Source organism: Echiichthys vipera (assembly GCF_963691815.1).
Source record: "Echiichthys vipera genome assembly, chromosome: 5".
Taxonomy (NCBI): Eukaryota; Metazoa; Chordata; class Actinopteri; order Perciformes; family Trachinidae; genus Echiichthys; species Echiichthys vipera.
Window position 1 is genome coordinate 18,572,925 of NC_139830.1, and position 25,878 is coordinate 18,598,802.

General features: G+C 39.6%; 2 protein-coding genes across 6 annotated transcripts in view; one reads left to right on the forward strand and one right to left on the reverse strand.

Annotated features, from left to right (window-relative positions):
• Positions 1-133: 133 nt before the first annotated feature.
• Positions 134-17,902, reverse strand: smc4 (structural maintenance of chromosomes 4). Of its 5 annotated transcripts, none has more exons than XM_083914279.1 (24): positions 17,768-17,902; positions 16,284-16,436; positions 15,114-15,304; positions 14,344-14,535; positions 13,304-13,480; positions 11,109-11,273; positions 10,421-10,548; positions 10,044-10,184; positions 9,418-9,568; positions 7,548-7,712; positions 7,184-7,417; positions 6,792-6,977; positions 6,442-6,603; positions 5,721-5,946; positions 5,559-5,635; positions 5,043-5,195; positions 4,776-4,902; positions 4,312-4,501; positions 2,857-3,001; positions 2,342-2,515; positions 1,621-1,803; positions 1,130-1,362; positions 820-1,003; positions 134-423 (listed from the first exon to the last, which is right to left on the reverse strand). In XM_083914279.1, the coding sequence occupies exons 2-24, from the start codon at positions 16,423-16,425 to the stop codon at positions 259-261; spliced, it is 3,891 nt and encodes a 1,296-aa protein (XP_083770405.1). In that variant the 5' UTR covers positions 16,426-16,436; positions 17,768-17,902; the 3' UTR covers positions 134-258. The 5 variants fall into 5 exon arrangements, with proteins under 5 accessions (XP_083770405.1, XP_083770406.1, XP_083770404.1 ...); XM_083914280.1 differs by lacking the exon at positions 17,768-17,902 and adding an exon at positions 16,766-16,852; XM_083914278.1 differs by lacking the exon at positions 17,768-17,902 and having other exon boundaries at positions 16,284-16,468.
• A 603-nt stretch (positions 17,903-18,505) lies between these two features.
• ift80 (intraflagellar transport 80 homolog (Chlamydomonas)) overlaps positions 18,506-25,878 on the forward strand; it is a 40,676-nt gene continuing 33,303 nt past the window's right edge. Inside the window, exons 1-6 of the mRNA XM_083913714.1 lie at positions 18,506-18,730; positions 18,921-18,979; positions 19,346-19,569; positions 22,162-22,272; positions 22,425-22,493; positions 24,413-24,522. Of these exons, the coding sequence (XP_083769840.1) occupies positions 18,945-18,979; positions 19,346-19,569; positions 22,162-22,272; positions 22,425-22,493; positions 24,413-24,522 (549 nt within the window). The 5' untranslated portion in view covers positions 18,506-18,730; positions 18,921-18,944. The remainder of the gene's footprint in view (positions 18,731-18,920; positions 18,980-19,345; positions 19,570-22,161; positions 22,273-22,424; positions 22,494-24,412; positions 24,523-25,878) is intronic.

Consider the following 25,878-nt stretch of genomic DNA (forward strand, 5'->3'; position numbering starts at 1 on the left):
TTGTCTTTGTAGTGAGAAATGTATGGTATCCCAGACAAGTTGTGCTTAAAGAATATTTTTGGTTATGGCCCAAAACATTTTATGTGTAGTTTATGCACATGCAAATGTAAAAAAGAAAAACATTTAGCCAGAACACATTTATTGATTGAGACAGTAAAAAGTAAAGAATAGCAGCATTTCATTGCAAAGGATGAGCTAAAAACAGTACAAATATTTACATGGTGTACGGGAAGTTAAACAAAGCTAACCCTGTGAGGTTTAAGCAGTGACAGCATCATGCTCTTTGAACACGATGGTCTTGGGGTTGATTCCCACGCTCTTGGTGGTGTTGTGAGTTTTGTAGATGCCGATGAGCCGATCGGCGATCTCAAACATGTTGTTCCTCAGGGAGATGATGATGAACTGAGCGTTCTTTGTTTGCTCCTGCAGAGATGAGGGAAAGGAAAAAAAGTTGTCTTAATTTAGTATTATATATACACAGGACTTAACGTTCTCAGGCACCATGCAGTTTTAAATTCATATATTACTTCATTCTACTTCATTGTACACATTTCCTCCTGGGCAACTTCCCCCCTCTATATATCATGTTGCTGTAGCAGTTAAGGGCTTAGTACTTTGTTTAGATCCAGCTCCCAAAACTAGGTGATTTGTCTAAACTCCTCATTAATCTGGTGTTACACAACCGCACTGAAAAGCTCCAATAGTCTGAAAGTAAACTGGCTAAAATATTGAATATTTGTTGAATGCTGTATCATACATAAGCAACCCACAACTTCAACGCGCAGCTTGTCTCATCGCCTAACACAGGTTCATACTCACATAAATGTAACAGGCCACAATGGAGACGTTCTTGAAATCGAGAGCGGCGTCGATCTCGTCCATGAAGTAGAGCGGTGTAGGTTTGTAGTGGTGCAGAGCAAAGACGAGAGCCAGAGAGCTGAGGGTCTTTTCTCCTCCTGACAGGTTAAAGATCTTTTTCCAGCTCTTCTTTGGAGGACGCACACTAGAGAGTGAGACAGAAAATCAGAGCTCCAACATAAGGACCGGCTTTGTGTCTAGAAAAGTAGCAAACAGGAATCAAATAAATGTGCCTTTGGTCTTTTGGCAGTTTATTTTTCTCCTCCCTTACCTGAACATGATCCCCTCAGAGAAGGGGTCTAAACTGTCCACGAGCTCCAACTCTGCATCGCCACCCAGTGTGAGCATCTGGTAGTTTTCCTTCAGCTTGTTTGTGATCATGTTGAATCCGGTCATAAACTCGTTGAGGCGCTGTTTGCGCAGGTCCTCGTAGCCACGTTTGAATTGGTCCCTCTCTGTAGTGATCTCATCCAGCTGAGCCACGCGCTGCAGGTACAGCTCCTCCTGAAAACACACACACAGAATATCACGCTGAAATTGTGAATTTCCTTTTTAAATAAATTCTAAACACGATTTCATAATTATCTTTCCACCACTTCTCACTTTTACTTTCTTTTTAGTTAAGAGCATTAAAGTCAAAATTGCTTTCAATCACAACTTGAAATTTGTCTTTTATTGTTTATTTGCTGTAACCTGAAGAAATCACTTAAAGTTTTGATAATGACAACATAAAGTGAGATTGAAGGACACATTTGTGCATACCTTCTTCTTGTACTCAGCAATGGCCCCGAGGTTGGGCTTCATCTGAGCACACTTGGTCTCTAGTGTGATCATCTTGTTGATTATGACGTTAGGACTGGAGATCTCCTCAAGCTCAGCAGAAGTAAGTACATTAAGTTCCTCTGCTGGCTTGTCCTCAATAGTATGAAGGGACAGCTTGGTGGCCTGAAGAGAACAAACACAAATAAAAGTACACTCACATTTGCTACAGATCATCAATGTGAGCAGAATCATCTAACAATTTGTCAATAAATTAAGTGAAGACTGGTAAACTACAGCCTTTATTTTAGAACTAAACTTAGACAACTGAAAAGTTTTACCATGACACCAATTTACCATACATTTTTTTAAAAGAGTACATTTCAAGTTAAAGTGCTTATTCAGAGATAATTAAGTAAAACACAGGAAGTACAATCAGCCAAATGAGTTTCATAAACAATTCAAACAACTGCACAAATTAGTACAAGTTTAACTATATAAACAGTCCCTGAAATGACTAATCCAAAATAAGCTTTGAATTATTTGGAATTAGGACTGAGGGGAAAAAAGGTAAAGCACATGAAGCATTTATTGCTCTTTACCCCATTGGACCAATGGCAGAGCTCCAAGTACTCAACTACTTTGGTGAGTATAATGTTGTTATCATTACAAATAAGTACAAAAATAAAACCCAAGTTGTATGTGAATTCACACAAACACACACCTCCTTCTGCCAGTGCTTGATCTTGTTGTTGTGTTCTGTAATTGTGGTCTCGATCTGTTCAATGCGCAGACGGACGCTGAGGGACTCCTCCTGCATTGCGTGCTCCTGCTGCTGCAGGACCTTTATCTCCTTCAACACCCCCTGATACTGCTCCTGTACCTCAGGAAGTGCGGCCTAGAGGACAAGAGGAAAAAACAGTGGTATTCCCCCTTTTGTGATTCTGCATAGTTAGTGCAAAATAAAGCACAGATGGTCATAAGTATCATAGCATAAATAAAAGGCATTATATAAATAAAAACTGTATTTCAACAGTTTATTGTATTTTTCGTTAATTGTGGAAATTGTAATCAGCAACTTATCTTTATTTTAAAATAACAATATGCATAATCCTAGCTATGTTCATTGCTAAAAGACCAGGTCATGCTGCTGTCTCATATCTGGGCATGTTTCACTGAAAATCTGTAGAAAAAAAACCCCAATGAGCCTTAAAAATAAAGAAAAGAAGGCATGCCAACCTCAGCCTCCTGACAGGCCTTCATGACTTCCCCAGCCTCGTCTTCCAGTTTCTTCAGTTGTTCAGTGAGCTCAGCAATCGACTTCGTATTCTCCTCCAGCTCACTCTGAACACGGTTCACACTCTCCTCACACTTCTTCAAGTTTCTGCAGAGGGGACAGACAGCAGAAGACACAGATGTTAGCCGCGTTCGGAGTGTTAGTGGTTAATATGCGAGTAAAAAACACTGATAATGGTTCAGTCTTGCAAAACAAAACTTATTGAGTGACTGCTGGAAAGCTACAGTCTTGTCTACATAGTTAGTCTCTCAACTTCTAACTTTCTGATGCTTATCACAGCATCTACACAGGGCGCATGTTCGCTGAGCAGCAGCAGGAGGATCAATCTACACAGGATGTGTTCAGGCACAGTCTTAAAGTGTTACTGTAAAAAGTGTAAGCCATGTCCGGCTACTAGCAACTCTCCAGGCTCCTGTTAATAGGTGATCAATGAAAAAAAACTATCGGGATGGCTTATTTGATGTATATTAATGTAGGAAAAGACTGTAGGGTCCATTTTCGCCAGAGTTACACTTTAAGTGTAGGTCACCTGTGTTTTGGCAGAACTCAGAGCCCAATTTACAATCACTCTTGTTTGGCAAGAAAATACTTAAAGCATGGGGCAGCAGGTGGCACAGTTGTTAGAGCAGTTGCCCCATGCAAAGAGGTTGAAGGTTCGCCTCCGACCCACGGCCCTTTGCTGCATTTCATAAATATATATAAATTACTTAATTTCATGCTTCAGATTGTTGTCTAAAATTCTAAAACTACTCTACTACTACTACTCTACTGTTACCCTAGGTGTTCTAACTGATTTGCTTTTCTGTTTTTCCCACAATCAAATTAATTTGGCATGCCTATAAAAATAATCATCCAACATAAACAGAAATCAGTATCAATGGCAACACTTGTGTGATGAGGCATACTAATATGCAAAAATGAGCTATCAGAAAGAATTAAGAGGCAATAAAAGGCACCTCAAATGCATTTTTAGAGTTAATATTGTTAGAAACTTAGCTTGGATATTAGAGAAATGAGGTGGTTATATTACTGTGGTTAAAAGGTGTGCAGTGCACCCCAAAATCAGATATTCACAGAACTAGACGCCCATTTTAGTTGCTACAGCCCCAATATGGACTACCTCAAAGAAACCAATGATGACAGAGAGAAGAGAGGAGTTCAGTGAGTCTTCATATAAGGTAGTGCTAATTATATGTGATAAACAGAACTAACACAAATGTTGGCATGTTTTAAGTATTAAGCATAACTATAGAGAGTTCCTTCATGCCTTGTATAATAATATGTGGACTTGAATACACTCAGAACAGATGAGATGGACATAATCCAGGTGATCCATTTTACTTTAAACAAAGTAGGAGTGTGTGAAAAATGCAAACATGTAATAACAGAGTCCTCACCGGTCAGCTGTCTTTATGGCCACTTTGGCCTTGGTTATGGTGGAGGAGCAGTCATCTAGGTTCTTGTTGATCTTGTCAAGCTTGTCCTGTTGAGCCTTTAGCTTGTGGCTATTAATGTCTACAATCAGGTTGTGGAGCCTTTTCACCTCGTTTTCCACCTTCCCAGCTTTACTCGACGCTGCATCATAGTCTGAACATGCAAGAGAGGGTTATGAAGGGAAAGAACAGGCAGAAAAGAATGAGAGAATTTAAATATTCATGTTGGAGATTCAAGGTCTGTCTGAAAGACGTTCAGCGGGATTAAACCTGGGGAAATATAACTTTCATGAATCAAGCTGTTCTAGATCCAAGAACTAAAACAGTAACTTGATATGAACATTTTGAAATCATTCGATTATTTGTAGTGCACTTTTTACTCGGTTTAACAAGGATATTTATCTTGACAGTTCACAGAAGGACCCTACCTTTCTTGAAGGCATCCAGACTCTTCTCCATCTGTTTCTGTTTGGTTTTGTCTGGGGCAGCGGCCAGCACATTGGCCTCAAGTTCCTTGATCTGAAGTTTCAAGTGAGCCTCCTGATCAGCTAGACTCTGAAGGAAGGAAAGAATACTCAGTCACAGTTTATACGGTCACCTTTTATGGTTGGCTATGGATAGAAGGGAGAAATATTTAGATCACAAATACACCAAATGAGTGAGTCGATGAAAAGAGAGACATGTGTTTGCCATACAGTCATGCTATTGGCATATTTCTCCAGGGTGTTCTTCATATCTCTGAACTCTGGCTGCAGGCGCTGGACGTTCTCCTCTAGCTGCAGCCTTTTCTCCTGGCAGCCCTGCAGCTTCGACACTTTCTCAGTCAGCTTGCTCTCCATACGGTCCAGCTGCAGTAAACACATGAAAATCATTACGCCTCATACACTAATGGCCTGCTGCAGTGATTATCTGATGGCAGGGTCTATTTTCATCCAGTATCTCAGAATTACTTCGAGGAACGTGCATATGGTAAAACTTCTCTACTAGCAGTTGTATAAATGTAGCCATTACTCTGGACAATATCATTAACAAGAAGTTTGAAAGTAACATATTGCTATGAAATAGTTTGTCGTTACTTTAATTTAAAACAAAAAAGATATGAAAAGATGTGAAGGAAAGAAAAAGTAGCACCGCATGTATCACTTTGAATTTCGGGTGAGTTTGGACCAATTTCTTTAGGACCAACTCTATGACATCTGATAAACACTCACCTCATCTTGAGAGACCTCAGTACCAATACAGGATCCCATCCTGCCTTTCATTACTCTTCCTCCTCCAGTCATGGTTCCTGTGAAGCACATAACAGACATCAGGGAGATTAAAAAAAACAAAACAAACAAGAAACAATCACTTGGAAAAGTGGATCCACCCACCTGCCATCTCAATTATCTGTCCCTTAAGGGTAACCACTCTCCAGCGCTTGTCTTTCTGGAAGGCCATCCTTGTGGCCTGCTCCATGTCCTGGGCCACCAGGGTGTCCCTTAGGGCAAAGTAGAAAGCTGGTCGCACACTCTCATCTTTTACATGCACCATGTCAAAGAGACGAGGGCAGTCCTCTGGAGTGCGGATGGGAGCCATGTTCCTCTCCCACACTTTCATCTGAGCAAAAAAACGTGAGGAGGAATGAGAAAGTGCAGTAAGATAAGGACATGACCGTTTTATCAGAGGAATCCTGAATAGTTCAACAGAGTTTTGAAGTTTACCAAATACACATCTTTAGAAATCCCAGTAACAAATTGGGACTACTGTCTTGACCAGCTACTGAAGTGAGTGTAGTATGTATGATATTTCAAACCTATCTATCTTTAAAGCAGGGGTGGAGAACCCTGCTCCTGGATGGCCACTGTCCTGCATGTTTTAGGTTTCCCTCTGCTCTAACACACCTGATTCTAATGCCCTGTTTGTTATCCAGCAACTGAAGCTTGTCATGGGTTTAATAATAGTTAGACTCAGGTGTGTTAGAGCAGGGAGAAACCTAAAACATGCAAAACAGTGGCCCTCCAGGACATAGTTTCCCCACCCCTGCTTTAAAGAGACAAAACCATCTGTTAAACACACTCATGATTCAGGGTCCCAAAATATAATGATCTCTACCTTGTCAAGACCAATGAAGGTGGCGAACCCGATGTTCTGTTCTTTAAGGAACATGACACATTTCTGAGCTGTGTCAATGGTATCCACCACGATGTTGTCCAGGGCACCACAACTAGAGGAAATGGCCACATCATACTTCTCATCTATGGCGCCAAGGTCTCCCTACAAACAGAAAAATTAATAATACAGCTGCTATAGACTTCTGCTTTGCATTCCAGATATTGAATGTTTAAAAGTCGAATCAAATACATTTGTAAAGGACTAGGAAGACAGCTAGGTAGATGATCATACATTATATTGTTGCTGTGTAACTCCAGTATTAATTTGGTATAATTGTTATAACAACATACCAATCTTCCAAAGATGCCAGGGATTCTGCCATTCTTCTTCTGCTGCATGAGGGCATCTAGGACCCTTCCTCGACTGCGGTTGGAAGACAGAGAGCTCTTGGCTTCATCCACCTTCTGCCTCATTTCTCTCACTACTTCCCTAGTCTCATTATCCATCTTCATCAGCTGCTGCAGTGCTTCCTCGTCCTGCACAGAAATAGAGACAAGCAATTCAAGGATAAGCTCACACAAATGATGCCATGAACCTGGCAGAAATAATCAGCAAATGTACACAGCTTGATGTGTAGTGGTTTCAACACATGTACTTTTATTAATAAAGATGCAAACTCTCCTGTCTGAATACTGCCTAAACATAGAGCCATATAAACTCATAAGATTGATGTAGGTTTAACCTTCTTGAGCTCCTTCTCTTTCTGGGGTATTTTGATTTCCAGGTTTTTGATGGCGGCACGGCGCTCCCGCAGTGTGTCAGAGGTTGTCTGAAGTGTCTGCTTGGCCGTGTTGAGCTGCGTCAGAGCTGTGTTGTGACGGCTAAGGTAGATGTCAAGCTCCGACTGAGCCAGGTCCATACGAGACCGGGTTTCATTTACAGCCTTACTGAGCTCCATCAGCTCTTTCTCTTTGGTCTGGAGAATACAAAAAGAGGAGAAGCAAGACTGAAAGACGAGATTTTACAGAAGCAATGCGAACAAATATTACCATATAAAGTTAAACAAAGCATGTAACAAATTAACACCAAGATGTGTACACACACACCTCTTTGTCCTGTTGCAAGCCACTGGTCTCTTCCTTCAGACTCTCCATCACCTCCTCAAGTTTTTTCTCTTCTTTCACCTTCTGCTTCTCCAGCTCTTCCTTGAGAGCTGTTGCCTCAGAGATGGCCTTTTCACTGCTGGCTGGTACACTGCGCACTTCCTCTAGCTGAAAGATGAGCCAGACAGGAGAACATACTAAAACAGATGAGATGTGGCCGATTCTGGATTCTAAGCAACAGTGGCTACATGTCTAGGTTCAACTCGGGGACATCATCATCCATACATACTTTAACCAACCCCACAGAGTAGTAGACCTTTACCTCTTAAATTAGATGATGAGATTAAGGGATCAGTGAAGACTTTAGGAGACCAGAGGTATAAAGTAAATGGATTGAATAATCTTTTTGCCAGTGCCAGTTACAAGCAACTGTGCTACACATTCAGATGCAGGCCAAAACACACAACTGTAATCAACTATAAACACACATTCAGCACTGAGCAAGCCCTGGTTAAGACTGGCATAACAGTCAGCCACTTGGCAGGGCTGAAACAAGGCAAGGAGTGGTGTGTGTATATAGTCTATGTTTTGTAGGGTTAACTGCGGGTGAAATGTGAATGTGGCTGCTGGAAGCGTTACACAAGCCAGGCCATAGTTGACTACAACACAGCAGAACACTGCTCCCCAGAGGTCTGCCTGCCTCTGCCCAGCTCCCCCTCTGACCAAGACGTTTACAGAGCACAGCTATTGTAGGTGGAGCAGATAGAGTTTTAGAGCTCAGAGGGAGATGAGAAGCCATACCTACAATTAAGAAGGAACTCTTAACTCTATGTTTATGTGAGAAAAGTGTTTTTAAAGTGTGGAAGAGAAACATTAGTTTAAGAAACAGGAACATCATTAATAGTGAAACAGAGCATGAGTGGGCTATCAATAGGCACGCACTACCAATCAACTTGTGTTACTTCACAGCCCCCTGGTGGCTAGTTCAGGACAAACAGCCCTTTCTGCTATGGAATTTTATATTATAGGGTTTGGGTTTTTTAATGCATAATGTCATTTCATTTATTTATATAGAAGAAATACTTGGATTTCCCCTTTCCTTAGGCAAGAAAAAAAAAAGTTAAATTAAAGCAAGGTCCGTACACACTTTTTGTCACATACGGTATCCTGTCCCACATCAATAGCTTTTAGAAGCAATATTCATCTGTTTTTTTGTATAAAAAACAAATTCACTATACTAAGTCTCACTTTGTGTAGCTGTAGCTATCATGTCAGCTACATTTCTTCAGAAACTATAACTCATCCAGCAGCCAGGCCTTTTGGTTAAAGCAGTAGAAAACACTTCACTACCTTATGTTTTAAACTTAAATGCTTTCTTTTAAAAAAAGAATCCACAGACACTTTAAAATTCTTTATCTGTAGAAAGTATATCACTGTAGAATCCATGTTTATTATGGCAAATAGCTCGGTATTCATCTAGGTTTCTGTAAAGCCTTGACAAATGTATTTTTCTCTGGGCCTCAAAACAGCCCTAGTGTTTTTTTTAATAAGCAACGGAAATTGTATTTTTAGTGCCCAAGTTTCTTTCTTGGCCACGGAACAAAATAAACAGAGTAACACTGGAGTGTCATACCACTGGTGCTAGCTTTTTTTGACTTAGTGCAACCCTGTATATATGCTAATGGTCATGCATCGTAAATTATGGAAAAATGGCAAGTTATGCCCCGATTATGTGACTTCGTGCTTCTGAACATTGTGACAATGCCTAATCAGATACTGTCCGAGTGAAAGAATCACAACTAATGTAGAGTGGCAAACAGTGATACAAAGTTTAATGAAGTAATTGAACTTTGTGTAACAGTGGACCACAAACCTTTTCTTTGTCCTTTTCCAGTTGCTTCTGCAATTTCTTATTCTTGCTCTTGGAGTGTTTAATCTTTTCACGCACTTCAACGTCCTGCAGGTCCAGCTGGGTGAACTTCTCCTTCTGGGTCTCAATGTACTTGTTGATCTTATTTTGTTTCCTGGTGAAGGAACAGCATTTCACTCATGTCAATTATGGAAAAAAAGAGTTGAAATGTTAGACAAATGAAAACAAAAAATAACAGCCTCAATTTATATGATATAACACATTAAACTCTTCAAAGTAAAGCTCAGCCTGTTTTGTCAATTTTAAAAATAATCAATGGTCATCAAAGACAGAATTTTATGAAATTCTGGCATCTAAAACAACATCAAGATTATACCAGTTTTTGTTTTATTTTTGCAAAAGAACAACCCTTTCCTATACTTCCTATAGCCATCTGTGGAACGATCAACTTTTATGACACATTCATTATATTTACTTCTATAATTTTCTAGACCCGAATTGGAATTTTGCCTCTAAACTAAAATGTTCAGGACAAGAGAGACTGACAAAAAATCAAAAAATTATACAATTAGTAGAAAAGTTAGTAACCTAAGCACGTTTCATGGTGAAGTAAAAGGGAAGGGCCTTACTTCTCCACATTTTTCAGCTCTTCATTCATTTTCTCTGTCTCCTGAGCTATCTTTGCATTTTTCTCAGTGAGTTCCTTGGTGTCCTCCATGATCTCCTGCTTCTCCTGCTCCTTTTCCACCACACGCTTCTGCAGATCATGACTAATGACAGAGATATCAAGAAAAATATGTGAGGGGTAAAACGTTATAGTTTACACATAAAACGAGAAATTGGCATCTGAAACCAGAGACGGGGAATGCTGTACCTGTGAGGTTTAAAAATTGGCATTCATTCAATAGATTTTTTTCAGTGCTACTATTGGGTTTTTATTGAAATGTTATGAGATTATAGTACTGTTTAATGTATTTTTACAGAACAAAGAGATGGTGCTACTCACACATAATATTGGCAGAGCCGACTCTTGTGTTTGAAGATGTCATTCTCCAAGGTGAGGAACTCCACAGCTTTGTTCTTTTCTCCCTCCAAAGCATTTTTCTCCTTTTCCACTAGCTTTACTCGGTTTAGCTAGGACAGTGAACACATTGTAGTACTTAATATCAGGTGACATAACTTAACATTAATATTTGATAAAAGCTAAAATAGCATTAATTTGCTTCTACAATAAAATTATAAATAAACAGAAATGTGTCAACATGCTAAGAAAGCACAATCTTCAGAAGTGAATATGTATGCACAAAAGGTTTTCTATGAAAAACCATGAATCATGACATGGGCAGTTTGCCCAGCCATGTATCAACTTATCTTACATACTTTAGTTGCATAACTAGCCCATTTTTTATCTCAGATATTTACATCAAAAGCCCCCAGCAGGGGTCAACAATAAACGACTTGAGAGCCTTAAAAGTTATTCAGGAGGAAATGTGCACAGTGTATTGCATTAAGCCTTATATTAATTTAAAACGGCTAAATGCTTGAAATAAGGCATGGTGCCTGAGAACTTAAAGCCCTGTTCGAAACAAGTTAAACTCTAACCTCAACTCTTTGATTGCACAGCCAATGAAGTCAGGACACAGGAAGAAAAGTTGGTTAACATATGAGTGTGTGAGCAGATAAGAGTATATCACCTTTTCTCCCCTCTGCTCATTGAGTAGCTCAATGCGGCGGGCCAAGTCTAGGATGGGCTGCTTCAGGCGGTAGGAGCCGATTATGTCCTCCAGGTACTCCAGCATGCCCTCATCATGCTCTGTCTGACCTTTGGGCTTCATCATAGCAATCTGCTCCACCTCGCCCTAAGTATGTCCAGAACAACACATGACAAAGACATGTATGCAATCATTCATTGAACACGTTAAGCTAAAGTCCTAAAAAACACTTGAAAAATGAAATCAATTAAATAATGTCCACAAGACTCCCCATTAACACAGGTGGTCAGTTGAATTCATAACTCTAAACTTAAAAATATATACATAGTCATAATGTACAACAAAAATATATTACTAAAGGTTCCCTTTGAGAACATAAAGGCTTTTCCCGCCTTAGAGGAAGTGTAAATAACCTCCAGTATTACACTGGTCTTAACAAATAATTAAAAAAGATAAAAGAGCAGAAAATGTTAATACTGACAAACAACTTATTCTTCAAAAAATAATAAATATCATTCAATCTTATGAATGAGTAAATAGTGTTATCACAAACATGTTAACCATGCTTGAGAACACTAAGTATTAATAAAACAACAAATTATCACCACCCCAACAACATTCAGTGCCGATTACACTGCATCATTGTTAAAATTAGAATGATCAAATTTAAAAACGAATAATTTTGATAGCATGCAAGTTTTGACTTCGTGCAGCTACTGAAGTCCCAAGTATGGAACCACTCTCCAATCTAATTGTATGCATTTTGAGTATCAGGCTGGCTTTGAATAACAATATTCCTACATAATACATTTCATGTTAAGCATAAATTAACTGCAGATACGTACACATCTAGGTCCTAATTATGTTTTATTTATATGTAAGGGGAAAAGGCAGCTCACATATTACTGTAATGTATGGAAGAAAGGGAAAGCCAGTAGAGGGGAGACCCCACGTCATCCTCTGCTCTAACCAGTGCACAAAAGACAGCTTCCCCTTAGCCAGAGGCCTGGAACAGTGTCCTTGAAGAAAAGCTAAAGGCTCTTCCTATACCAATGTCAGTCTGTGTAGACGGAGAGCTGAAAGTTGTACAGCCAAGGAAGCACACGCACACACACACACACACACACACACACACACACACACACACACACACACACACACACACACACACACACACACACACACACACACACACACACACACACACACACACACACACACACACACACACACACACACACACACACACACACACACACACACACACACACACACACACACACACACACACACACACACACACACACACACACACACACACACACACACACACACACACACACACACACACACACACACACACACACGTTCTGATCTGACCTGTGTCATCACCCATGAGTCATGGGTTAATCAGTAATAATGGGTAGGTTGCACATGTAATACAATCACAAAAAGGTTGGCGTGTAACTAGAGGAACTGGTGCCAAAAAACAAAAAAAACATCTAACAAGATAATTAATTTAAACAAACACACAATGCATAACATTCAAAGTGGAGGTAAAAAACACAATGTTGAACCAATATTAAAGCCATGGTAATGAAAGGTGTTTGATCCAGCCACACTGAAGCAGCACTGCTAATATTGGGGTTGGGGTCTAGTCTCACACGCCAATATTTACGTGCTGCTAAAGCGTGGCAGGTACATGGGAAAGGGAGGGGAAGAGAGGTGCAACCTGTCCCCACTGGAAGGTCAACCCCATTTAGAATAAAAATAAAAATAAATAAATCTTCCCCCACTACAAAATCGTAGTTGCTAAACTATAACCACTCTCGTCCAGGTCCATGTAATAGTAAATCTGCATTTTTTTCCTTAAAATTCTAAAGCAGCAAATAATGGTTCGCACCTTTTCCACATTGTTTCAAACCATGATGCGCTGCTATAGCATTCTAAGGGCTGGCAGAGGGCAATCCTCTCCTTTCCTATTCCAGTGCAACAGGTTATTCCCACAGATAGGCATGGCTTTAAAGTAGCCATAAAACATTTGACTCAAAGAGGACTGGGAAATGGGCAGGGGACAAAGAGCAGAACGTCTCTGACAGAATGGGATGATCAAGCAAGGATACAAAACAGAAATGGTAAGGTAAATTACTCCCTCCCCCCCTCTAAATTACAATTACCTGTAAGATGAGAAATCTGTTGTGGTCTAGGTCAATACCATGACTTCGGAGTAAAGCCCCCAGTTCTTTGAATGAGGCTTTCTTGCCACTGATATAGTAGGCTGAGGAACTGTCTTTGTTGGCAGTCCTGGAAACATAGAACTTGCTGTTGGGGATAACTTCGTAGTCATCTCCTTCCTGGCTCAGAGGGGGGAGGGGCAGAAGACACAGCAGCTTAGTGCAGAACAGTTCAGGAGAAACTAACAGCTCTCAAATGATAATACCCATAATACTGACAAATCCACTGAGAGTGGTTAGAGAAAGCAGTGCAGATTAAAAATGTAAAACATTTAAATGTAGGCAATTTGCCCAATATTGTATTAATTTTAAAAACAAGTCTAATAATCTAACTTGTGTAGGCTTACACCACTAATAAATATTTTTATTAGTGTCAGAAATAGCACATCGTAAATCTGGCAGAATTTATAGAATTATGCCGTTAGTTTAACAACTTGATTTTAATTTAGTGTGAACAGCTGGATCAAACAGAAAAGCTTAGACATTGTTTACAATGGTCAAATCAAAACTTACACCCCCTGTGGTAGATCAAATAAAGAAACATGTTTAACTCATTTTTTAAACTACAGTCACTTTTCAAAATAATTTGTGATCTAATACAAAAGACTAAATTTGTCTCTTAATACAAACACCAATTGTATTGACTTTTCACAGTGCAATCAAATAAGTATGGCTTAGTCACTACATGGTACTTTTAAAAATTGTTAAAAAAATAAAGGAATCAATTTTTGCACATTATGAATGAGTATGGCATCTGTAGGTGTTAGTTGTAACTTTCATAAATGCTTTGAGTCTATGTTTAATCACTAGTGTGATCATTGTGTAGCAAAATTATCTCATGAGCATTGAAGGAAAAAAAAAATACATGTTAAATTCAAGAAAAATATCTGTCCACTAAAAATTATTTCTAGATTTCAGACTGTGTATTGGTTAATTTAGAAGAAGACAGAGTGAGTGTGTGACAGAGATATAGATTGATATACCTTATCAATGATTTTTTGAAAATGCACCTCCACAGTACAGCTTTGCACATCCTTATGTTTATCAGAGCTATGAATCAGCACTGAGAGCTTTTTCGATCTGATCTTTTGAGCTCTGTATCCAAACACAAAGAGCATCGAATCTATCACATTGGACTTCCCACTCCCATTCGGACCAATGATGCACGAAAAGCGCTGAGAGAAAGGTGAGAGAGAAGATGCAAAAAAAGTAAGTCAATAATATAAAAATACACAGCATCTACAAACAAATATTGTGAGTGTCATAACATTACAAACTATATTTTAACATTTAACCATAGTAAGATTGGAACAGTGAATGTATTCCATGTGGGTGTAGTTAGGATTTACTTTAATAGACTTATATTTGTAGATCAATGAGGGGAGAAGAAACAGGTGAAAAAACAAAGTATAAGGAAGGTTATCATTTTTGGGAAATGTCAGCACATCCCTAGATCCCTACCCCTTGCACAATACACTCACCAAATCAAAATGGAGGAGTGTGACTTTTTCCACTTTGATTTTTTTTTTTTTTTTACTCATCAAGGTTATTATATAGTATCTTGAATAATGATGTGCTTTTTTTGTCTACCACTACACAAGGCAACATGTACGGTTGAATAATGGGACATTCAAGACAAATCAATTAAAATTGAGAAACATTACAAATGAGGGTAAACCTTTGACCTGAACACAACACATTAACAAAGTAGTTTCCACGCAGGGTTGGCATTTGTAACCATGTTTGGTCGTACCTTGTGAAAAGGCCCCAGAATCTGCTCCCCTGCGTACGATTTAAAGTTGCGATTAACTAAATGTGTTATCATCAGGCGAGGAGCGCCCGGTTCATTGGTCATTGCTGGGGGCGGGGGTGGAGGGATGCTACCGAGAATCTCCTCCAAACTTCGATTATCAACCGCCTCGGCAGCTTCCCCGTGAGACGGATCTATGGCACACAAGAAAAGTACAACTTTTATTCCTCTGTGCGAGTCGTTTCAGGTGGGGGACAGTGGTGTATGGGGGAGGGGTAGAGGAGCAAAAAAACAAACAAACAAAACACAGGCAGCAAGTTACAACAGCAGTCAGACCCCGACTCCCGAGAAAGTTGACAGGCGTTATTTTTCTTTGTTCTGAAAACAAGAGCCAACCCAAAAGAGAAAGAGACCATGGCCGCTTATGAACAAGCACACATTATTATTCAAACGCTTCCAACGAGAAGCGCTGATACGCGAGAGTAGATGCGCCACATTCATTTCGTCGATAAGAAATAACTAAGTGCAAATTTCGATCATCAACGCCACGTTTTCACTCATGCTCAACTGTAGTTAAAACGCAGACAGGGAGGGAGATCTTGTTTTGTGATTATAATGTATAACGTTAAACCGATTATGTTGCCATCACACCAAGCCACAACATGTCCAAAATCTATTGTGCTCACATAAGCATAAACAAGCCAAGGGGGTCGATGTTTGCAAATTAAATTCTTGCAGCCAGACATATAGAAAGGCATTTATAAATATTACAAGCAGCATGTATTCCCAATGTGCATCTAAAGCCTCGCATACAATTTCTTTTAGAAATTAACAATAAACCAAGTTACAAGAATAACGTCAAACAACCTTGTGATCTACTACATAAAACACTTAATTATCCTAGATAAAATACCTCGTTCGTTGAGAGAATCCGTGAAGAAGTCCACTCGACGATATCAAAATCATCTCAAAAATCATAAGACACTTATTGATGACTGACACTTCAGAAAAAAATAAAGCAGCCATTCTAACTACGTGTTGAGATTCTAATACGAAAGAAAGCTGCACAGCTGTGGCGATTTGGTTACAAACAGTATGGCAATCCACGCAACGCCATTGAGTGAACACAACTTATTTAGATTCACAGACACCAAAACAGCCTTTGTTACTTGCCAGTTGTCGGCGGTGCCTCCTCTTGGCCACTGGAGTTGGTTTCTTGAGGGGGTACATCCAGCTCGTCTTCGGAGTCATTCCGAGGTTGCGACCCTTTCCCTCTTGGCTTGGCAGTTGAGCTCTTTGCAGTTTTAGGTGGCATGATTTCTGAATCTGAAGGGGTCATTGGTAAAAAAGAAAAAAAAGAAAAAAAAAAGCAATATCCATGAGTGGTTTTTGTGCCTGTCAATCTCCCAACTTCACTTTTTAGTCGGTCACACGCAGCTACCGTTGTCAAGCTTTAATCAGTACCACAATATCCCACTGCCGCCCATCTAACTGTTAGTCAGTAGATTTTTTTTTCACATATATGTATATCTATATATGTTTAGATATACATGTATATATTTAAATTTCGATAAAGTAACAACATGAAAAATAATGTTGGAGTTTGTGACTTGAACAAAGTAAGTTGGCCTGATAACATTAGAAGATCAGGTTACCTGCCAACCTGCGTGAAGATTGTAGCAAAAAAGATGCTATTCGAAGAAACCCAAACAACAGTAAAAATGAATGGCCTCCTCTTGTGACAGGATCGTTTTAGTACCCCTCTGCATCTAAGGCAGGCATTGGATTAGCGCGTAAAAAGTGGACGGTTAATGACCCCTGCAATGATGGAAAACCCAGAAAATAAGGCCAGGCTAACATGAAAACGAATTCAGGTAATAAGAAAATAGAAACATCTTCTAGTCTGCATATTATATTGTTATTACTGAATAGACGCAGCTAAACAGGCTCTCTGATCGGTGGTAAATTGATCGAGGTCTTAAGCAGACACTGATATTAACTTGAATCCTCTCAATTTTGTATGTTGGGGGCGGAGGTGTAACGTAGGCGAGGCAACCTAACTTGCTAACGTGAGCTAATTGACAAAGCCCATTCAAAGAACCAATGTAACTTAAGGTAACAGTAACTAGACGTATACCAACGTTAGCTTTGCCACGTTACTGCGCTATTTTCACTTTACTAATGTTAACATTGGCTCACTGTCGGATGTGAAATAACAGCGAACAGTGTAATGGCTAACTGAGTAGCAAACGTATCTGCATTGTGGATCTGTAACGTTAACGCAACACCGTAACGCCATTATTGCGTTGACTAACGCTAAAACCGTTGACGTTAACCAAGCAAAAGCATTACAGCTCAAAGTTTAACAACCGTCTGCTACATTAAAGTTAACTCAGACAATCGGGAAAAATTGCATGTTAACGTACTGTTAGGGGTGTGTGTCTACGGAAGGGCTAAATGTAATATAAGGCACAAAAAAAAAACGTTCAACTCTCGTTGCATTCCGGAGTATTGATAACGTTGGTCAGTGCGTTTTCCACCGTAGCTTATGTTAAAACTCAAGTTAACGGTTTGTTAATGACCGTTAATGATAACGTCTGGTTTGGAACTAACGCAATGCATTTCAGCAAATAGACGGAACCCAGTCGTTAACTTACTCAGCTAAAATGTTTCAATGTATCTTCCAAAATATAGTCACGGTATTCAAAATAGTCTTCCCTTTCTGACCTGAAACACGATGTCGGGAAAAAAAAGTATTCGTTAATCCAAAAGTTTGAGCAAATGTAGTCCACACAATTTTAGCCCCGTGTCATTCCCAGAGTCCCTCTGCTTACTTGAAAACTCCAGCTTGTAAATGGCGCCTAAACTGTGCTCTCGAACCACATTCGTTACAAACTGACGCAAGGCACCATGGAACGTTCAAAGGGCAAGGGAAAAAAACACGAAATTCAAAAAAGGGGGACGAAGCCAACTCCGCCTTGCTCCAAACAAACAATAATCATACGATACAAATAAGTAGACGAAAAACCACATCAAAGTAACAGCCATTCTGTTGCCACAATATTATATATTATTTCATATTATTGTCAGATTCAAAAGCCTAATATTCCTACGTGTTCAAACGGTTGCCTGGTTACAGCAGAACGAAGCCCCGCCCGGAGGGTTAGTTTTAATTTCAGATAATATTGTTCGATGGTTCAACGATTAATACTAGTTTATGTGATTGTAATTAATCATATTAAGTGCATTTGTTTAATATATGCCATTTGTACTTTGTAAATGATTCAAAAATATCCGTTTTCAAGGAAAGAGGCGAGGCTTGCAACTCTCGCGATGACATTCGTTTCAAGCTTTCTTGTGACCCAGATTACATGGCTACCAGAGGTTAGCCCTGACAACGTTAGCGATGAGTAATGGATAGGTTTGCTATGTACTGTATTGACTATTCATGCATTTTTGGCAAGAGCAAATGAAACGTATACATTAATGGTTGTCCCATAATAAAGTCGACGACGACGACAGAAGGATGCCTGTTTTAACCAGGAAACAAATCTAACGTTAGCATTCAAGTCGCAGGCAAGGCTCGGGGACACCAGGACTCACGTTAGCAACGCCATCAGGTATCGTAGCAACTGCTGACGCTTGTTTCATTCACTTCTAACAGAGCATGCCAACAGCTGAGTCGCCTTATCTACAGGGTACGGTTCATAGTGTGGTCTGGTCTTTTACATTGTTTCTTTCTATGTGTTGGTGTTTACATTGGTGTGATATAATTACTGTCACAAACCTGATAATGTCTTGTTCGTTTAGGGATCAACAGAGCAAGCACCCACCATGAGATTGAAAACATCGCTGCTACAGGAACCCAAACATATCCTTTTTGTGTTGTCTTTAGCTATCCAGCTTTATGCTTCTGTCCCTGAAACTAATATGTATATATATATATGTGTGTGTGTGTGTGTGTGTGTGTGTGTGTGTGTGTGTGTGTATGTGTGTATGTGTGTGTTATTATATTTAAACAATGTCCAAAACATTCCTATTGTTGATTTTAGCCCCATTAGAAGTAGTAATTAATTGTAGTTTGCTGCTGTAACACACTGTGCGATTTATACTGTTACTCCCTACTGCTTGGCTCAAGCTAGGACCTGACCTTTTCTCAAATATAGAATTACAAAAGATCAATTAAAATTCATATCCTAATAACTCACCATGATCACTTTCCTTAACAGAGGATCACATAAGGAAATTGTTAGTTGTGTTGGCTGGACCACAGCAGATGAGCTGTACTCATGCAGCGAGGACCACCACATCCTCAAGTGGAACCTGCTGACCAGTGAGACCAGTTTGGTTGTCAAATTGCCAGAGGACATTTACCCCGTTGACCTACACTGGTTCCCCAAGACTGTTGGTGGCAAGAAACAGAACCAGACTGAGATCTTTGTCCTGACCAGCACTGATGGCAAGTCTCTTTATTCTCTTAAAATCTGTCCAGCAGTCTATAGGGCTTTGTTTCTGCGTTTACTCATAGAATTGATATATCAGTTTTGTTTCACAAGTTTTTAATTCAGTGGCCAGCCAAATGAAAACGATCAGTGATTTTCTTTACAGTCAAACTCATATAGGGAAATGAAAATAGGTAGGCAATTTTGATGTAGAATAGCAATTGTCAAATGCTAACTTAATGAACTAAACATAATAACTGGTAACAGAGTTTTCAGTAGTCTTTGTTTTTTTATTCTGCATGTTTGTTTTTGTTTTTTTATACTGAGTAGGAAAACAGTGTCATTCTTGATCACAAGAAGAATTAGGCAACAATTCAGGAGTGTTTCATTGTAGTTAAACAAAATCATCTCCACCAGTTTGATACTTTAGATTAGCATATTAATTTTCACAATTCCCCATCAGGATTGTAGTATTGCAGTAAAGAAGTTTTCATTAGGCCTTCAAGGTCTGATCACTAAAGGTGGATTTTTGTTTTGCGTCTGTATTTGTTATAGTAAACTTTGCGACAGAGTCTGGCTGACGTTCATTCACATGGTTTGTGTCTCCGCTTTAGCCTATATTAGATATAAACACACATAATATGGATGTACTGTTATGGCAGGCAATGTGTGGTCACAACACTAATGGCAGTGTAGGGTTGCATAAACACACCCACAAACTGAAGCAGCAATTTTGTCTGGCAGACTAGAGAGTAGTGAAAACTCTGTTACAATTCACTTTTGCAACTTTCCTCTGCCTTTTGCCTTACAGCTAAACAAATATCAGCATTTGTATCGTTATTGTTTTACATAAGATTTAGTTTTTCATTGAAAAAACATTTAACATTTACACACTTGTATTCTTTTTTACTTTGTTGTGCACCAAAGGCTTGTGTCACATTATTTTTTTAAAAAGCAACAGATTTATAGGACATTGATATTTAACAAGCCAACCTTATTTTAGTCAGCCTTCCTTTTTCTTGCCTGCATATTATTATTATTATTATTATTATTATTATTATTATTATTATTATTATTGTTATTGTTACTTTGTATAGTGCACATGCAGTTTGACATTTTCCTGTCTGAAAAACAGGGTTTTGAGTAACATTTTATGGTACTATTTCTGTCGCTGCTTTACAAACACTTATCTTATCAACATCAAATGAATAACTATACTTTTTTATTTTTGGGGTGCCTAATATTTCCCCTTGGCTAAGTATAACCGCATAGCTTAGATGCATCATTTGCCATTCTACCAGAAAGTATATTGTGTGGAATGGAAGCAGACTTGTCCCAAAGCGGACCAAATTAAGTATGAAGAATATGTCTTGGCCTTCTGTTTGGAACAACAGCGGGTCACTCTCATTCACGTTTACCCTGTGGAATTACAATGTGGTGTCATAACAAATTTCACACAGATGTATCATAAAGAATTTCTCAACAAACCATATTTAATAGAAGTAAAATAGCAAACGGTTGATATGTTCTCATTATAAGTTATCAAACAAACAAATCAGCACACAAAAGCATTGCACACTCAATGTTTGGCTATATAGATACATATGTGAGTGTGCATACAATTAAAATATAAATTACATTTTATGTTAATATTTCAGAGTTGGTTTTTTTTTAATTTGAAATAGTTATTCAGTACTGCTGTACATGCCTGTTATACGCACTACCTGCTGGACCAGTAACATCCACGTTTGTTGAGATGTCCAAATTTAGAAATGGGAGAGAGCAGCAACATGCTGATTTGCAGTTTTAGGCCACCAGAAATTACATAGAACATTCAGAATTTTTTAATACCCACTGCCACAAAGTATATGTTAGGCTAGTGTCTTCAATAACTGTCTCCATGCCTGATCACCCTTCGTGTCTAGCAAATACAAAATTGCCCTAATTTAACCAACAGAAACCTTTTAGTTTGACTCACTCACTTTATGATATAAGTTTGTGATTGAGCTTGGAGGAGAAAATGTAGCTTTTTTTTGCCAGTTGTGTGTTAAGGGATTGACATTTATTGTCGATAACCTCCTGATATACAACCATAAATTGCCATTTTTATACTTGGAGTTTTTTAAGCTTAATACATTTTCTGTCCTCATTGGTTTTCTGGATTGGCCATATAAAAAGTTTTGCCCATGTGTCTCAGACATTCACAACCGGAAACAATCAGACCTATGAAGTCGTGTTCCCTGTAGATGACATCCACATAGTAGAGATGCACCGATCTGATTTTTCCGGTCCAATATACCGATGCCTGGGCTTTGATTATGGGCCAATACCGAGTACCTATTCCATACCAGTGTGTAAGTTGTATGCCTCACTGTATGGAAGTGACTGGGATCATTATTTTATGTGTGAGGTAACATCAGGCTTGACTTAAGTATTGATTTCCCTACTCAGTAAAACAACCTTACCGGCCCAATGTTTGATAGCCGATATCAGTATCAATATCAGTGCTTCCCTTCCTGACAGTAGTGTTCCTGAATTGTAGACACCCACATCTGCCCTAGAATGTGGAATTTACATAAAGTAAGCCTATTTTTGTCGTCTCTTTACAGGGAAGTTTCACCTGATCTCCAAGATAGGCCGCATTGAAAAGAGCGTTGAAGCGCACAAGGGAGCTGTTTTGGCTGGAAGATGGAACTATGATGGGACTGCTCTTATTACAGGTTAACATGACAGGGGCATTCATATTTTCATTGAAATTTAACAAATACTTGTTTAACCAGCCTGCTATAAAATTTACAGGATAATTTTGTGAATTCATTAAAAAAAAAAATCTTTATATCTATCCATTTCATTTGTTTATCTAATTACTTAGCTGGAGAAGATGGGCAGATCAAGATCTGGTCAAAAAGTGGGATGCTACGCTCAACACTAGCCAGCCAAGGTAAGGCTAAAGACCCGTGCTTTACTTTACTGACTTTAAGCCACATATGTGTAAAACTGCTATCCATCATTGTAAGATAGAATAGTAAAAGTAAGGTTGAAAAATATGAGAGATGAAATCTTTATGCAAACGTGGGAACTAGCAGATACAGGCTAAAGCAGGTCACGTCCATAGCAGCTGCCAGCCAGCAAGAGAAGCCATGTGAAGCCAGTCTCTGACCAACCAGCTGCAGGCATTTAGTAAACACAACACAACATAAAGCACCAATTACACCGTCTCTGTCTCTCTGTCTCTCTGTCTTTCTCTCTCTCGCACACACAACCACACAAATAAACATAAACGTACGTACACACACACACACTCACACACACACAGTACTGATTGCTTTTGGACCTTCTGGCTCCAAGAGTGCCTCTTGAGAAAAATAGCTTGCAGCAGAGAGACCTGATCAACAGAACCAGACACACAAAACTTCGGTTTCATTCATGTGTATCAGGGAAGCCTTCCCCTTCTCTTAATGCTTTGACACACAAGTTCACCTCGTCTCCTGGCTCCTGTGTGACACCAGACTCAGAATAACCACCCCTGTATATGAGCCTTGCATGTCAGCACTGGTCTTGATATGACACTTTTGTTATAAAAGTGTACGTGTGGTTGTTGCATTCATGAGCATGCGCCTCACACATACGCGCTGAGCCTTGTGCAAGATAGGCCTTTGTGATGAAGCTAACCTTTTTACTCAAGCCAGGTAATTTAACATGACAATCAAGGAGGCAATTATTTTTCTCTCTCTCCTTTGTTGTGTGATAAACACGTGTTTTGTCCGAGTGTCTGTATGTGTGTATGTGCTGAGCTTATTAGAATGTAATCGTGCTCCATACAACCAAGAGCAGAGTTCTATGTTGTTCTTTATTTTTTATTAAAAGCACCATAAAGTTTCAAGGTTTTATAGGAGTGGAGTTTTATTAAAAGCCATAGAAAAGACTACTAATGATACATTTATATATCCAGCATTTACATTACAGATGGCTTACTTATTAATTGATTCATCGTGCTGTCTGACTTATTAAATGTTTCGTCTCAGTTGTGGGACAGAAAATAAGAAGGGGGGGGTTGGATGAAAGTTGGCTTCTCAGGAAATGGATGGCACACTCCTTAGCTGGTTGTTTGGAGAACGAGCTGCAGGGTGGTGGGCTGCTCAGCAGACCTACAGATTTGTAGAACACCTGGATATAGTAGCATTACCACAGATGCACACCATCCACCACATGGCACACAGATAACTGCAGGTGTTGCTTCTCTTCAGAGGCTACACACACACACACACACACACACTTCAGGAGCACGCTGTTCTTCTTGAGTATTGTCACCCATATTAAGAGAGAGAGGAACTTTCCTCAACCCCTCTCATCGCCTTTGTCAGATTCAGATCATGTGACCAGTTGGCATTTGTGAGAAAACCACATGCACCTGGAGCAGGGTTAAATGTCAGGCCCTCTCCCCTCCACACATGTATAGCTACAACCCAACTCATACACAGACACATTTTCCCTTACACATGTGCACGTATGCACACGCACTTGTGCTTATACTTTTGAGGTTAGACAGGTTTTCTCAGCTGGCGTGCCTGCAAGCCAAGTGCTGTTCCATAGGCAGAATGAGGTGAGGTCTGCAAGGGAATATGATACCTTTCGAAGAGGCAGCATTATCACTGCTGTATCCTAGAGCTATTGTTCATACCAATTTCTAGGTTGTCAAAGAGATAAGTAGATATTCATTCACACATAATTTGAATTCACATTTTTTTTAAATACATCAAGCAGTAAAGTCCTTATGTGTGGAAGCCCAATTCATTGTGTTTGGCTCTAGATTAATACAAAACCTCATCTTCTGTTTACCTCTCTTTCTGCATCTTCCAGGGTCTCCTGTGTATTCTGTGGCATGGGGTCCAGACTCGGATAGAATCCTCTACACATCAGGAAGACAGCTAGTTATCAAGCCTTTGCAACCCAGCGCCAAAGTCATACAGGTACACTAACTTTATGTATTCTTTTAAAAGGGTCAAAATCCTAAGTTAATGATCATTTGAGATTCAGTATGTCATGGCTCAGAAATACTGTGACTCTTTGTTAAGATATATATATATTTTTTTAAGTGTGGTTTTATGAGGCCCTTATTGATGGTCAGTGTGTAACCTACATTAGATGACTGTTAGCAAGCCGCCATTTTGGAGAAGTGGACGGGAGTACCGACACAGAAGCTGCTGAGCAAAACATACTTCAGTCACCTTAAAAAAGACCAACCTAAAAAAAAAAAATCAATATCAGTTTAAGTGTACGTTACATTTAAAATGCTTTTACCAGTTTACCCTTTCCTTTGGTGCTACATATTCTCAACGTAGTCTTACACATAAGCACAACTGTGTAGAGTACTGTATTATTTCCCAGAACAGTTGTTTGAGTTAAACTTAACATAGTTTATGGAATAAACAAATATAAGAAAATAAAAACGAGTGATTATAAGAGCAACAACAAAATTCCTTTTACTGTGGAGACAAGAGGATCCATTTATGTACCAGAGTATACAGACCAATAACCTATTATAGAACAGCAGAGAACACTGGAGAGTGTAGGTTGAGGTAGGTTTGCCTAACAAGTAGCAGGCTTGTTGCTGGATTAGCGGTTTGCTCCTGTCTCAGATGCAGCGCCGCCTGCGTGAGTATGAGTAGCGAGCTCTGTTGTTTTCCTTCAATTCAGTTTAGGTTGTTGTTGGATAGCTTGTCTACAGCTTTCCCTCGGTCATCGGGGCTCCTCTGTGCGGGTGGATGCAATGAAGGCTTTCGCCTCGGTGACCGTAGAGAGCCTTTTCCTGCCTCCGTCCTTCATCGTGATGACCAGCCTCGCAGGGAACAGCAGCGCGAACACCGGTTGTAAAGCTCCGACATCACCTCTCTGTATTTCTGGCGCTGCTCCTCCACCTCCGTAGCGTAGTCCTCGTAGATGGTGATGGGAGACCCTCTGTATTGTAGCTGGCCTCTCCTGGCGCGGGCTTCGCGTATGATTTTCTCCTTCCCCTGGAACCTGTACAGCCAGGTGATGTCTCTGTCCGGGCCCCAGTTTCTCAGCTAGTGTGCTGTGAGCCCTGTCACGCTCCGGCGGTGACTCCAGGAAGCTGTCCCCTTCCATCTCAGCCAAACCGGAAGTCTTGTGTGTGGATTTTGCTTATTATTTGATCTCTCCAATTACCTGACATTACTTGTCTCTCCACCCCTTTTCAGGTCTTTGTAAATCAAACTTGAGGTTCATTGATTTGCATTGCTTTATGAAGGTAGGGTTCCCCCCCAGTGTATTTCAAACCCTAAGCTAACCCGCCACTGGGCCCAAGC